This window comes from Gallinula chloropus, assembly GCF_964237585.1.
Source record: "Gallinula chloropus genome assembly, chromosome: 2".
Lineage (NCBI taxonomy): Eukaryota > Metazoa > Chordata > Aves > Gruiformes > Rallidae > Gallinula > Gallinula chloropus.
The window spans coordinates 79,785,623-79,800,204 of record NC_140086.1 but is presented as its reverse complement, the minus strand read 5'-3'; the positions used below and the strand labels follow the sequence as shown (position 1 = coordinate 79,800,204).

The following is a 14,582-nucleotide window of genomic DNA, read 5'->3' as shown; positions in this document are numbered from 1 at the left end:
GGCTGGCGGCGGTGTCCCTCCTCTTTTTTTTTCCGGCAGCGGCGGCGGCGGATCATTGTTGTGTGGGAGGAGGGCGGCGGGGATGGACTTGATCTCTCGGGTCTCCTGCTAAGGCGGCAGCACAGCGCGCCCCGCCGCCCAGCCAGCACCCGCCAGGGCCGAGCCGCGCCGGGCAGGGAGGGACAGGCTCCCCGCCCGCACCCCCGGCTGCTTTATTTTTAGGGGGCTCTGCTGCTCTTCTCCCTCGCCTTTATTTCTCCCCCCCCCCCCCTTCTCCCTTGCATACACGCACAGGGACACGCACGCACCCTCCTCCTTTGCCCTTTCATCCTTTCACCACCACCACCCCCCCCCTCCGCGCCGTCCTCCCGCGCCGTCTCCTGCCGCGGCAGATGCGCTGGGGGTCACCGCACAGCTGGGACTATGGTGAAATTTCCAGCGCTCACTAACTACTGGCCCCTGATCCGGTTCCTGGTCCCTCTCGGCATCACCAACATCGCCATCGACTTCGGGGAGCAGGTAAGGCAGCGCCTCCCCTGGGGGTGACCCTCACCCACCCACCCACCCGCCCGCCCTCCCTCCCGCAGGGCCGTGCCGGCGGAGCTCGGCGCCTCCGCGGGGAAGGGAAGGGGAGGCGGGCCGAGCCGTGCCGTGCCGGGCTCCTCCGTCTTCCCCCGGCGCATCGCGGCGGGCGGGGACGGCGGCCCCTGCGCCGGTGGGTGCGGCGGACGGTCGGTGCCACCGTGCGTGCCCCGGCGGCGGCCCCAGCGCACGGGCTGCTCCGCACCCCGCTGGATGCGCAGGGAAAGAAAAGACGGCGGGTTTTGAGTGGGGTTTTTTTTTGTTTTGTTTTGTTTCCCCCTCCTCTTCCTTCCCCTCCTCCCCCCCCCCCCCTCTTATTTCAGGATTATATAATCTGAAATTACATAATGCATTCGCCGGGGGTTGCTTTGGGTTTACGTCTCCCCCCGCTGACAGGGCTGCTCAGGTGTAGCGGACCCTAGCGCAGTGCAACGCAGCTCGGCCGCGGAGCCAGCGAGCCCGGCGGTGGCGGCCGGCTCAGCCCGGGTACCCGGCGTTGCTGGCGGGAGGCGCGGAGAGAGAGGCCCGGCTACCGCCGGCCGCTGCCGAGGGGCGCCGCGGTTACCCCCCGGCCGTGTCGCTCCCCCCCACATGCCCGCTTCGCGCCCCCGCCCCGCGGCGTTGCCGCTGCCGCAGCGGCGCGGTGTCCCCCTGCCCCGCCGCCGGCAGCCCCCGCCGCGGCATCCAGGGAGGAGGGAAGGCTTCCCGGCAGGTGAGGCTCGGACTGCGCCCCTTCCCCCGACGGGGTTTGGTGAGCCGGGAGTCCGCGGCGATGGCTGCACAGGGCAGCAGCCTGGAAAGACGGGGCACGTCAGGAGTAGCCGCTGCCACAGTACTTATGCCTCCAGCAGATCCGTGCGCTTCAGCCCGGCCGAAATTCCATAGCGGTGCCGTGACCTAAGGCTATCCCCTGCCCGGGGCGCTGCGAAAACGCCCCGGTGTCTCCTAACTAGCGTCACTCCTCCTTACAGGCGGCGCAGCCCGCCTGCCTCACCCTCCTGACCCCCACTTGCTGCGTTTGCGCTCATCCCGGGTCTTGTGCTGGATGCACCCCACGCCTCCTTTCACCCCAGCTTTCCACGCAGGGTGCTCGTTCTCCACAGCACCGTGGTGGGGGGGAAACCTCTGCTGTCTCCTTTTGGTATCTCTGACAGGCAAAGACCCCGGTCTTGTGTCAGCCTGCACGACGTACGGCTAATCGTGATATTTTTAGTAGGGTGGTATACACTAATACTTACAAGTGTTAAGCTGGGCGGTCACAGCCAATGTGGCATCACAAATAGCATTTATCCTTGTCAGAAGTCACTCTGTTTTGCTGCAAAGCTCTTGTTTTGTAAGCAAAATAGGCACATGCTCCCCAAAAATTAGTGGCTACCTTCACTTGTTTGTAAAGAAGAAAATACAGTGGGAAGGATTAGCTAACACTAATCATATGGTTGTCATGGCTTTATTAATCACATTTTGCTTCCTAGTCCTTTAAATTTAAATAAGCCACGATACTAAAAAACGCAATTCCATCCTTGTCTAACAGCTACATACTTTCCTACTAAGTCAGTCTTCTATAAATCGTACTCAGGAGGGGGAAAAGGGAAAACTAAAGATAGAAATGACAAGGGAAAAGGTGATTTAAAGGCTCATAACTGTGCCACGTTAATAACGTACAGCAGAAGTTAAGCTGAAAGCAAACTGAGTATGACAGGTGCATGTATACAGCTTGCTTCATGCAAGGTCAGCTTGATTCAAAATCCATGTCAGCTCATAAAAAACCATTCCCTTGACTTCAGTGTGCTCTGGACCAGTATTGCAAGAATTAGGAAGCAAGAGATGGCAATTTTATAAGTGATGGGCCTTCTGTCTGGCCTCCTACACAGGAGGGATGTTAATATGTGGATAATACACGTAAGCACATACCTAACCACCTCCAACAGCGTTAGGGACAAAATGCCTCAGAAAATGTGTGTTATTTGGTAGCCAAGCCATAGTATTGGCCCTCCAGGAGTGTTGTCCGGTCTGTCTGTGAGGGCAGCCTGGGGAGGTGATTAGTGGAAAGGGAGAAAACCTGTGAGCAGGGAGACTCCTGCAGAAGAGCCTGGCTCCGGAGCGGGAACTAGGGAGATGCTTTTTGTATCAGCCTGGCAGGGGGCTTACCTACATTGAAATAAGGAAACCAAGGCCGGGACAAAGTTACTCCAGGACGAAAGAGATCCTCTTACAGGCAAAAGGAGAGAGATTTTTCTTTTCCTGCATGTAATAATACATCCTTACACTTTGAGGGCATTATTGTTGGACTTGCATTGCTGAAAATACATCGCCTTGCTGAGCCAGTCACCTTTCTGCTCTCCGAAACTGTAATAATTTTAATAACAGGGCTGAATGGAAGCGATGTAAAAGAATGGGTGTGCCAACAGATAGCTCTGAAAAGGCTGCCGTACCTCCTGCTGTGAGTGTATGCTGCAGATAAAAATGATTTCTGAGAATGATAAGGGAAGTAACATTTACATGAAGTAATGTTGCCAGCTCTGGACAATACTCTAAAAGAGACAGGTCAGAAGTAAGAAAGGACTGTAAAAAACGAGGGAGAATGGACCTCTCCTGGCCCAGGTAGAAGCCACATCCAAGGAATTCTGTCAGTTATAAACCTCTTTGATGCATTGTATCCATACGTTGCTCTTACAAGAGGGAAGATTATTTGGAATCAGTGTTCGTAGCAGAGCCTGGTTAAAACAAAACCTAATACTATTAGGTACCTGAAATCGAAAACTGAGGAACAAAGAGAATTGTGCCTTTTTTTTTTTTTTTTTGACCTTGAGAGGCTTTTCTGGGTGTTGAATTGTTTTATTCAACAGCAAACATTGCTAGGAAATTGCCAGATTCTTGGTGCGTGGCTATCTCTAGATTTCTTGCTACTTTAAGGGAAATTTAAAGTAAGGGTAGAGAATATTTGCAGAACAGAGTTTACGACTGTCACCATTGCCCTGTATGAGATGATTGCTATGGCCAAGTCTGCTTAGTCTGTAGGAAGTAAGAAATGCTGGAGCAGTGCTCATAAGAACTAAGAAGCTCATTTCCAGAACTGCTATAGCCAGTGAAGAGTCTCCTGTTGACCCTTGGACCCTAATCCAATAATGCTTTTAGGACAAGGCTATATTACAGAATTATTCCAATCTAGTCAGCCAGCCTCATCCATTCACCTCATATTAGACAAATACCTGAATTTTTTTTCCCCACTAAAAAGGCAGTCCTGATGCTAGAAGATTGGAGAAATAAACAATTTCTAACCTGTTTCCATTATTTCCTCCGGCAGCCTGTTTCCTTTACAATTTATTTACAGTGTTACAGAGCTATTATGACATTCTCTTTCTTAGAGTAAGGCCTTTGGGAAAATAATCCTGACCATTTTGACTCAGTGTTCCTTCTTCATACAGATGTATGTGTCAATATGCAGGCGTGTGCTTATGTATTTTCCTCCAGGTCTATGCACACGCACGCACACATACACACCACACTGCATTTGCATCCCAAGGGCCCAACACTTAACCACCAGAGGAGACATTCTCCCTTCCGTTCTGCTGGTGAGAGCATTCAGCTCTCAACATCTTACCCCGAGATGCACAGTAATTAGTGTTTTATTTAGAGCTCAGCTGTTGGGAGAGCAGAGCTTGCAATAAAAATGCTGGCTCCCGTGAAAAAATACAGTCGGATGGACTTGCTGGGAGATAAATAAAGGGAGGGCACCCGTGCCATGGGGCACAGCACAACCTCAAACAACGCCACCTCCACGCCGTGCGCCCGGTAATCTGCCACCACCCACATCAGTTCTCTTTTTAAGGCAGGTTGAGAGCTGCTCACATGTACCGTGGTGGTCTGATTGGTAGTGTTAGTGTGTGTTTGCACTGGCTTCCTTACAGAGGGGGAGAGCTGATGGGCGCCTGAGCTCCCTAACTCTCTCAGAAGCGCAGGCAGCCCTCGGCAGCGTTAAGTGCAATGTGCAGATGTGGCCCGGAGCTCTCGCTGCTGCTGGCGGGGTGGCAAAGGCCAGGCAGAGAGTAATATTTTGAACTCAGGGCCTGTCTGCAATAGTCCCTTAATTATCAGCAGGAACAATAGGAGGGGGGTTGGAGTGGGTTTTTTTCCCTTTCTAGCTATCATATGGCCGGTCCCTGGATCATTAGTTTCAATTGCTGTCACCAGCTGTTGGATGGGCAGTTTTATTTGCCAGCATGGCTGCTAGGTATGCAGACGTAATGCTGTTCAGTGGCTTGCAGGTCCTTGGAAACTAAAACCAAGCAAGCAGAGTCCTGCTGACGCTTTCTCCAGAGGTCACACGGGTGCTGTGGTCCCACAGAGGAATTGCCATAGGTCAGGTGCAGTGTGGTGGCTGGGATCAGGCAGAGGAGCAGTAAAGGAGGTGCGAAATGTTTTGGATTCACGATTATTTTGCAATAATTGCTTGAAAAAAACAAACTTTTTTTCCCCTGTATTTGATTGTTTTTCTGTTTGGGGTTTGTTTGTTTTGGTTTTAGTTTTTTTTTTCCCTTAAGAAAAAAAAGTGTTGCCAGAAAAGGAGAACAAGTCATGAATAATGTATCAAAAAGAATTAGTGAGCTTGTCGTCTGCCCATGCCATTTGCAAACTTAGTAGGGGGTTAAACATTTTGATTAATGCTTTATGAAGCTCATCTTTGGGGTAAGTGTTATTGTCTGGACGTTCAGAACAAGCAATGGGAGAGTTCACATTCCCAGCTGTTCCCGGGGGATTTGGGCCAAGTTGCGTAACCTTTCGGTGGCACAGTTCCCCTGCCTTTGAAGTGTGCCTAGACGCCTACCTGTGTCTCATGGGGATGGAATGAAAATTCGTGTGTCAGAAGCGCTCCGAGATGAAAGGTGCTGTGTGAGTGCAAAGTACTCCTGTTACTGCTGTTGTGAGAGGTCAGGGACTCGGTTATATCGGGTAGGACTTTAGTACCATATAAACAAGAAAGCTAACAAAGTCTTGTAATTAGTGTAGACCGTGACTCTTGTGTTACTAACGCAACCACATTATCTGTACGGTACATTGATGGAAGTACCCTATTTGTTTTAAATGCATGTGAACTCTATGACATGTTAAACTAAATTTAGATGAGGTTGTGTTGAAGAAGCAAACTTCTACAGGACATGCTACCGACAGATTATTTATTTGTTTGTTTGCTTATTTCATAGAATCATAGAATGGTCTGGGTTGGAAGGGACCCCAAGGATCATAGAGCTCCAACCCCCCTGCCACAGGCAGGGACACCAACCTCCAGGCCTGGATCTACACAAGGCTGCCCAGGGCCCCATCCAACCTGGCCTTGAACACCTCCAGCGACGGGGAATCCACTACCTCTCTGGGCAGCCTGTTCCAGCACCTCACCACTCTTTCTGTAAAAAAAATTTATTTATTAATTTCCATGGTAATATTTCGAAGGAATTAGTTTCTCCTTCCAGGATTCACTTGCCAAGCAGTCAGGGAAGCCGCTAGGCAAGACCAGTGAAATACATCTAGCTTCCCCCATCAGAACGAGAAAATCCCAGTGAGACCTTACATGAGGGATTGAAAACCGAACCACACACACTTGAAGTAGTAATTTTCAGGATTTGTACCTCAGGACTGACTCCCAGGACTTTTCTTCTTCTAAGGAACGCAGCTTTTCGTGTTTTGCAGGCCAGCCTGAGCCCTACAGTCTTGAGTCCTAAATAGTCGTCTGCCAAGCACTTGGGGTTTTCTAGCCAGTGCTAAGTGGCCTGTAGACCACATGGGCGGTCTTGAGGCTACACAAGTGATTAATTAGGTTTATAAGTCTGCGTTAGTTGCAGCGGGCACTAGATGCCAGGCATTGCATTCACCAGCCAGGCAGATCATTTGCTGGAATTTCACAGCAGGCAGTGCACGCTGAGATCTGGGAAGAAGTCAAAGATCTCATAAAGCATTTGCAGATAAAAGCCAAATCTCAGCAATGTGTTCATGTTCTTAAAGGTAACAGACACATACTCCCAGCAGCTAAACCAATATATATTTGCATTTCATAGCACATAAGTTACAAAATAAACAGGTTATGAAGAGCTGGGGGAGGGGGGACGGCACTGAAGATCTCAGGTAATACCAGAAATTATGGGAATGAATGTATGAAATGAGGAGTCCATCCCCTGCAGTGCTCCATGGTGCCGTAATATAAAATTCATAAGCTTGAGCTAGGATGTGTGCTATGCCTCATTGGTCCATACCTTTTCTTTTCCATCCTACCCTTTCCTTCCTTCACCTCCAGTTCCCCAATTCCCATTCCCATTGCCTCCCACCGCTGTGGGCTCTGTCATTACAGCTGTAAGGACTTCTCCAGGCATTTTTAGGCTGCACTGTGAAGAACTGTCAGGTTTCATACTTGGTGATACCCATGAAGCATCCCTGAAGTGGTTGGCTAGCTATACACCTGCAGAGATAGCCCGCTTCCAAGAAGGGATGGAAGGAGGGAGAAGCAGCCCTGCGCCGCACCAGCCAGCCACTTCTTGTTTTGTGAAGTAGTTTAATTTGTTTCAGAACTGCGAGCTGAGATGGTATTTGTCCAGTAGGTTGTTTGAAAATGAAATTTTCAGGTCTGTGGGGTAGAAGTGATTCTCCCTACCAGAAGAATAAATGTTGGGTTGGGAGATCAGGTGTATTTACCACTTTGCCAAGGATTCCCAGTGTCTAGGGTGGGAGGGCTTGATCTGGAGATACTCAAATCATAGTATCCCTGAATATTCACTGCAAAAGGGTTAGCGTGGTGGCCAGGTAATTCTAGTGCCTATTTCAAAGGTAAGGAAATTGGAATCTCCTCTCTATGCCAGTGAAAATCTAGCAGTTTTAGACAGCATCAGGAGAGGTGAAAATACTCCAAACCTAATTTTAAATCATAGGTTCAAAGCTGAAATGTTGAAAGTTTCGAACCACCATATTCTGTTTCCTGGAGAGAAACCCCCAAAATAAACCATTTTATTTTGAGCTGTGCTGACCATTTGATTTGTTTCAGGGGTTTTCTTATGCATTTCTGTTGGTTGCATTTTCACAAAACCAAGAATGCTGATTTCTCTTTGCACTTTTATTTGGTCTGAACTGATTTCAATCTTGGCTCATTTTGCTGCTGCGTGGAGAACTTGCTTGTAGACAAAGGCTTATATGACATGACCGATCTCATGACTGTTTGAAGATGAGTGACTTTTTAATATGCAAAGAAGGCATTATGCAAGGCTCCAGCTCTGAAAGTGCAGATTCTAGCTATTAATTGACTTCCTATCTTGATGCTAGACAAGACATTTATCTCCCTTTGTGTGGATTTTGTCAGTTCTAAAATAGCGGTGTGTTTCACAAGGCAGTTACAAAGTTTATTCCTTCATGTTTGTAAAACATGGATGTAAGTTGCTGTATAAATAGAAAATTTAAATATATCTGCCAGCTCATGCAGAAACCTCCGTGCATAAAACTGAGCAATTCCAAACAGATTTTGCTTTGTAGCTACTTTCAGAAATCTGTGATGTTTTTAAATAACACATACATTACCGCTGAGCTCGATTCCACTTTAAATGGCATATCAGAACATGTGTTTCTTAAAAAAATTATGGAAAATCTGCAATGACTCTAGATTTTAACAAGGAATTCTAACTAGCTATTGGTGGCTTTTTTTGTACTCGGAAACCTGTGGGTTTGGGAGACAGTGAAACTGGGGTGTTAATAGGCAATTAGATAGATCATCAGATCACTCTTCTTTCTGCTTGATTTTCTACTGGCATGACATCACTATGGCTATGGTTTTAGACACCAACACTGCCTTTTCAGGTAGCTGTTAGCTAGAGAGTTAGAAAAGAACCGTCAGAAGAACAGAAGACTTAAATGACTCATGAACTTCAGTGTCTGAAACACCAGAGCTCTGCAGTTCTCCAACTTCTGTCTCCTTAATGGTATCACCACTCTTCAGATTTTCCACAGAACTTGGCAACCCTTCTTGAGAGATTGTCTGCATATGCAGTTTTTCTTGATTATTTCCTTCCCAATGTGGTGCAGAATGAAAGTACCTGCATGAAACATTAACTAAGAACAATTTCAGGTGTAAACACGTTTTGTTTTCCAAAGAGGGCTGAAGTGCAGCATTGTTAGTTGCAAAGCACAGTTGATTTCCATTTCAAGAGTGTTCTAGAAAAGAACAAAGGAAAAATATTGGAGAGTTAAGAGCAGTCTGTTGAAAAATAGTGCTACAATGGTATGAAATCTCGAGTGCCAATTATTTTCCTCAAGATGATGCAAAAAATTCACTGTTTCTGATGTGGCAGGAGTGTCTCTGTTGGAGAAAGGGTGGGCACTTTTTCTCAGTGTGCCCAGTTTGCTTTACTGATTTCAGGCCCATCACTACAGAAAAGACATTGAGGTGCTAGAGTGTGTCCAGAGAAGGGCAATGAGGCTGATGAGGGGACCAGAGAATAAATGTTATGAGGAGCGGCTGAGGAAACTGGGATTGTTTAGCCTGGAGAAGAGGAGGCTGAGGGGAGACCTAATTGCACTCTACAACAATCTGAAAGGAAGTTGTAGAGAGGTGGGGGCCAGCTTTTTCTCCCTAGGGACAAGTGATAGGACAAAAGGAAATGGTGCCAATTTATGCCAGGGGAGGTGTAGGTTGGACATTAGGAAAAACCTCTTCACGGAGAGGGTTGTCAGTTGTTGGAATGGGCTGCCCAGGGAGGTGGTGGGGTCTCCATCCCTGGAGGTATTTAAAAGACTGTTAGATGTGGTGCTGAGGGACATGGTTTAGTAGTGGATGGCAGGTTAGGGTGATGGTGGGACTTGATGATCTAGACAGTGCCTTCCAACCAAGACAATTCTACAGTTCTGTGTAGTGGTTCAGCAAGAGTTCAGCTTCTATCATGTAAGGTGAACAAACCTCAAGACTGAACTTACTTTCAAGTTACTTGTTTCACACAGCTTTTATGCATTGCTGTTGAATTGCTAAGGCAATTGTATCCAACCTTTCCCAGTTTTCACAGCCCAGAGAATTTTCCGGGGGAGAGGATGAGAAAATTCACATCCATACAAGCCAGAGACTGTATGTATTTGTGTTTACATTTTTCTTTTTTTAAGTTCCCTGTCTCTGACTCCTTGTAAATATTCCCTGAGGGTACAGGGTTCCGTGGGGCTGCATGCTCACCACGCCAAAGCACATGCTAGCACATTTGCTGACAAATAACATTTGAAAGGCTTTTGGCCAGGAGACAGTCTGTGTTCCTAGCTTCTCACCTGTGGTTTATAGTTAAATTAATGAATGAAGCAAAATGCAGGCCATACTTAAACTTTTCTGTGCTGGCCTTAGACCCTTGAGGCTTTGACCTGCTGGCTGAAAAAAGTGTGGATGGATATCATCTGGGCCTGTTGGTTTCCCTTCATTGAGCCAGATGCTTTGCATGTGTAGGTAGAAGGGATGTGACTGCACTGCAGCCACTGTTCTTGCCCTGGTTTTTATAATCTCAGTATTGGACATTTACTTCCTTGAAAATGCAGGATTTATCTGCAGATTTTATTAGATTCTTTTTCTTGTTTTCACAGAATCACTCAGTTGGAAAAGACCTTTGAGATTATCAAGTCCAACTGTACCTGTCCTCTACTAAACCATATCCCTAAGCACCTGATCTGCCCATCTTTCAAATACATCCAGGGTTGGTGACTCAACCCCCTCCCTGGGCAGCCTGTTCCAGTGCCCAACAACCCTTTCGGTGAAGAAGTTTTTCCTGGTGTCTAACCTGAACCTGCCCAGGTGCAGCTTGAGGCCATTCCCCATTTCTCCCTACTGTCACTGTGTTACCCTGTTTTTGTTCTGCTGCCTATCAGTGACCAGTAACTTACTCTTTCAGTGAGCAGCAGCTGCTGTCCCTGCAGCCGTGGGCAGCCAAGTTGAGGCAGCTGTGATCCACCTCCAGCAGCTCCCTCCTCACTGCGAAGGCTTTCCATGCTGCAGCATACCAACGTGCTCCAAGAACTTGGCAGCCTTTGATCTCAAATCTGCTGTCCTGCAGATGAAAGACAGGCTCTTGCACGAGTCCATCCATACCATTTCCTCTGTCAGCATTTAGCTTATTTGAGAAGAAAATGAATAGTTAGCGGCATTACTGGCCAGGAAGGCACTTCACATTTTCGGTTCTGGTGAGAGGGGGAAAAATGTCAGTTACATAAGAGGAAAGATGACAGAAATGGAGCAGTTAGAGCTTGGACAAAAAAGAGAATTTGATAGTTGTCTGCAGTTATATGAACTGTGGTTGGTCGTGAAGGAGAGGAAACGAGGTTAGCTAGGTCACTAGTATGGAGGAGAACAGGGCCAGGAGCAGCGAAAGATTGGCACAGTTAAATATAAATTAAACTGAAAAGGTTTTCGGATTACTTTCTAAGTAAAAAGCGGGAATCATTCCCTTTTGAACATTACTTCATTCTAAAATATGTTGAATGCATGAAGAGTGTTGGCATTAGGCGGCGTTAGGTGGTGGTGGCATTTTCTGTAGGCTCAAATTAATGACTCACCCAAAGCAAAGCGTGATGTAATCAGTGGTGGGTCACAACTGAAGACCACATTATGAGACCCAGCCTAGAGTACTGCATCCAGCTCTGGGGCCACCAGCATAAGGAGGACACAGAGCTGCTAGAGCAAGACCAGGGAGGGCCACAAAGATCATCAGCGAGCTGGATGGAGCACCTCTCCTATGAAGACAGGCTGAGAGAGTTGAGTTTGTTCACCCTGGAGAAGAGAAGGCTCTGGGGAGACCTGATTGCGGCCTGACAGTACCTGAAGGGGACTACAGGAAAGCTGGAGAGGGGCTGTTTGCAAGGGCATGGAGTGGTAGAACAAGGAACGGGTAATGGCTTTAAACTAAAAGAGGGTAGATTTAGACTGGATATAAGGAAAAAATTCTTCCCTGTGAAGGTGGTGAGGTCTTTAAATGCTTTCTGGATAAGAAATGCTGCCCAGAGAAGCTGTGGCTGCTCCCTCCCTGGCAGTGTTCAAGGCCAGGTTGGATGGGGCCGTGAGCAGCCTGGTCTGGCAGAGGACATCTCTGCTCATGGTGGAGGGGTTGGAACTAGGTGATCTTTGAGGTCCCTTCCAACCCAAAGCAGTCTGTGATTCTATGTGTTTTCTGGTGAGGAAGACTGGCGGTTTGGGAACTATATACTCCTCAAATACAGTCTAGAAAGGTAATGTAGTTATGGGCTGGTAGCATGGTGTCTTCCTATTAAATAGTACTAAGTTTTGCTAATGTAAAATATACAAAAACTGCAACTCTGAGGTGCAGATTTTTTAGTATTAAACAGTTGTCTTGCAGCCTTCTGTTTTTCACACGCCGCCTCCCAGGTTCAGTGTACAGAGAACACTTGCTAGGGAGAGAACCCAGTTACCTACCTAAAGAAAGTAATGACTGGGAAACCCTGGTCTCGTTCATGTTAGTTGTGTAGTGCTGGAGTCTCCCCATTGGAGCTGAGATGGAAAAACCCAAATGGTATGAGGACCATACCAGTATGAGGGATGTGGAGTGTTGAGATGTACTTGGCACGAAAGTAAGGGAGACCTTAACTCTTACTTTAAATTAGAGGCTTGCTGAGTTTTTGGAAGGTGTAGTAGGTGTGAGATGAGACTTGGCGAGCACAGGGGGATGTTTCAGGTCCTGTGATGCCATAAAGTGCACGCCCAGCCCCGCACCCTTAATGTCTTTCCAGTTCAGTTCTGCAGATCCTTTGTTTTGCTTGGTTGTCCCATGGGTGCTGGAGCGGTTTAGTTACGCAGACATCCACATGGCTTTGTCACCAAGCTGGAGCCTGCAGTGCAGCTCCTCACCCTAATTGCTACCAGGGAGCCCATCCATTTTGCTCTCGTCCTGTTATTAGCTCTTGTAACTTACTCCATCAGTCCATCCCACTTCCTCCCTGACTGTGGCATTTTGGAGATGGCTTTGAATGCTGGGATTATTTGCAATCCCCTGAGCCCAGGCGGTCAGCAGTGGGGATGAGTTCAAACTGCCCACCCAGCCGAAGTGAACATACCCCAGGTGATGTGTTTAGAAGGGCAGCTATTTTTCACCATTTGCACAGCCTATGGGCTGCCTCACAGGTGATGGAGAATCAGTCTTCCAATCTGAGTATCTAGATCATCCTCTTCATTAAATTTAATTTTTTATATCTTGTGTGCATAGTTTTTTGAAGCCTGTCAAAATAACCCCAGTTGTCCTTGGTTTTGTACAGTCTTGGAGACATCTCTGATTTTTCTTCTCTGCACTTCAGTAGTACAAAACAACTGGTTAAGTGGGGCTCCAAATTTAGTATGACAGCACTGTCAGCTCACCCTGTGTTTGTGTTGGGGCATAATGATTTCGCAACCTTAAGCACTTACTTTAAAAGAGAAAGGAAGTCCAAACCACAGAACATTTTTCAGATCCTTAAGACACCAAAGGTCATCATCCACAAAAAGCTTTCTGTTTGCCACAGGTAAATAAAATTTTCAAGTATTTCTCTAGTAGAAAAGGTGCACACATGCACATGTAGGTAGTGATTTGTGAGCAGGAGCTTGCCTTTGTAGGAGCATTATACACTGAGTGGTGCTGAAGTACTGCCTTGATTACTTGCTGACTTATACACATGGCAAAATGGTTAAGGGAATAAGGATGAGAGTGATGTGTGGGACACCTCAGGTAACTGCACATGCCCTCATGTGTCCCTTGTAGTTTGAGCCACCTCTGGTTACATGTGTTTGCATGTGCAAGTGCAGTTTCATATTTGAATCAGTGGTTTTGTACATGGATTTCACCATTTCAAAATGTGACCTTGAGAGCATTCCTGATCACTGCACCACTGTTCTTTATATACTTGTGGGCAGTCATTTTGCTTCAGAGTGTTTTATTTCAAAGCATGAAAGCATGACGACCTTTCAGCATTCACCGTCTTGTTCTTATATGAGCTTTCTGAGATGCAGTCAACGGTCTGCTGGTTAGGACACGCTCCAGCATTGTGATAGTCTTGGGAAGAGCTTTCGTCAGCAATGCCTTCTGGATCTAATATATAAGTAGCAGGGGTTTTCTGCTAATACTGTGCAGAGGCCAGTGTTTCTCTCCTTAATAAATTTCTGAGAAAAAGCAGGATGTAGCCTGCTTGACATTTTCTTACTGTAGGCTTGACCTGTTGGTGAGCTTTGAATTACTGTCCAGAAAAGGCTGGTATAGTTGTGGGTGTGCTTTTCCAAATCACGGCATGCTTTTTTTGTCAGCTGCAAACTCCCACCGCATTGTGGGTGGTTGCATCACTAAGGAGAAAATAGCTAGCAAAGGCACAATCGTTGCCTCGGGACTTCGTCATGGAAACCTCATGTGAAGTTGCATATTTGTGACTTGAGCTCCAAGGGTTCGGTGGCGCTTGCAGTAATCTGCAAATGTGGAGCCTGTTGTATTCTCAGTGCACCCAGTGATTTGAAAGGGGAAATGAGTGGTAGGAGAGAGAGGTTTAGATCAAGGGGGGAAGCTGCCTGCACGCAAAAAGCCTGACAACTGTGGCTTCGAAGTCCCAGCACATCCCAGAAGTCCCCATGTCCAGCAAAAGACTTGAGATGCTTACAGACAAAGCAGCTGCAGGGCCATAACTTCATCACTGGTATCTTGCTTAATAGTGAACTAGATATTTTTTCCGCCCTCGTCCTGCTGGAAGTCTAAAGTAGACAAAGGAGGCATGCCAGTGTAAATTTAGCTTAACGAGGAGGCAATCAGGTTCTCTATGACCAGCACCAAGAAGAATGTTAAAGCAATACGAGTCCAGCTGGCGATAAAGGATAACCTGTGCTGAACCGTAGAAATAAATGGAGGAAAGAACATGACTCACTAATATCCTTGACCTTGTTCTCAAGAGCAGATAAGAATAGTAGCGGCACCTGAAAGTATTAGATAGGAATACGGTGATTTCTAGATGAGTTTGCCTTATCTCTTGATGATTCTGAG

At 47.1% G+C, this 14,582-nt stretch overlaps 1 protein-coding gene across 1 annotated transcript in view; it reads left to right on the top strand.

Annotated features, from left to right (window-relative positions):
* Positions 1-414: 414 nt before the first annotated feature.
* ANKH (ANKH inorganic pyrophosphate transport regulator) overlaps positions 415-14,582 on the top strand; it is a 104,881-nt gene continuing 90,713 nt past the window's right edge. Inside the window, exon 1 of the mRNA XM_084279751.1 lies at positions 415-519. Within this exon, the coding sequence (XP_084135877.1) occupies positions 424-519 (96 nt within the window). The 5' untranslated portion in view covers positions 415-423. The remainder of the gene's footprint in view (positions 520-14,582) is intronic.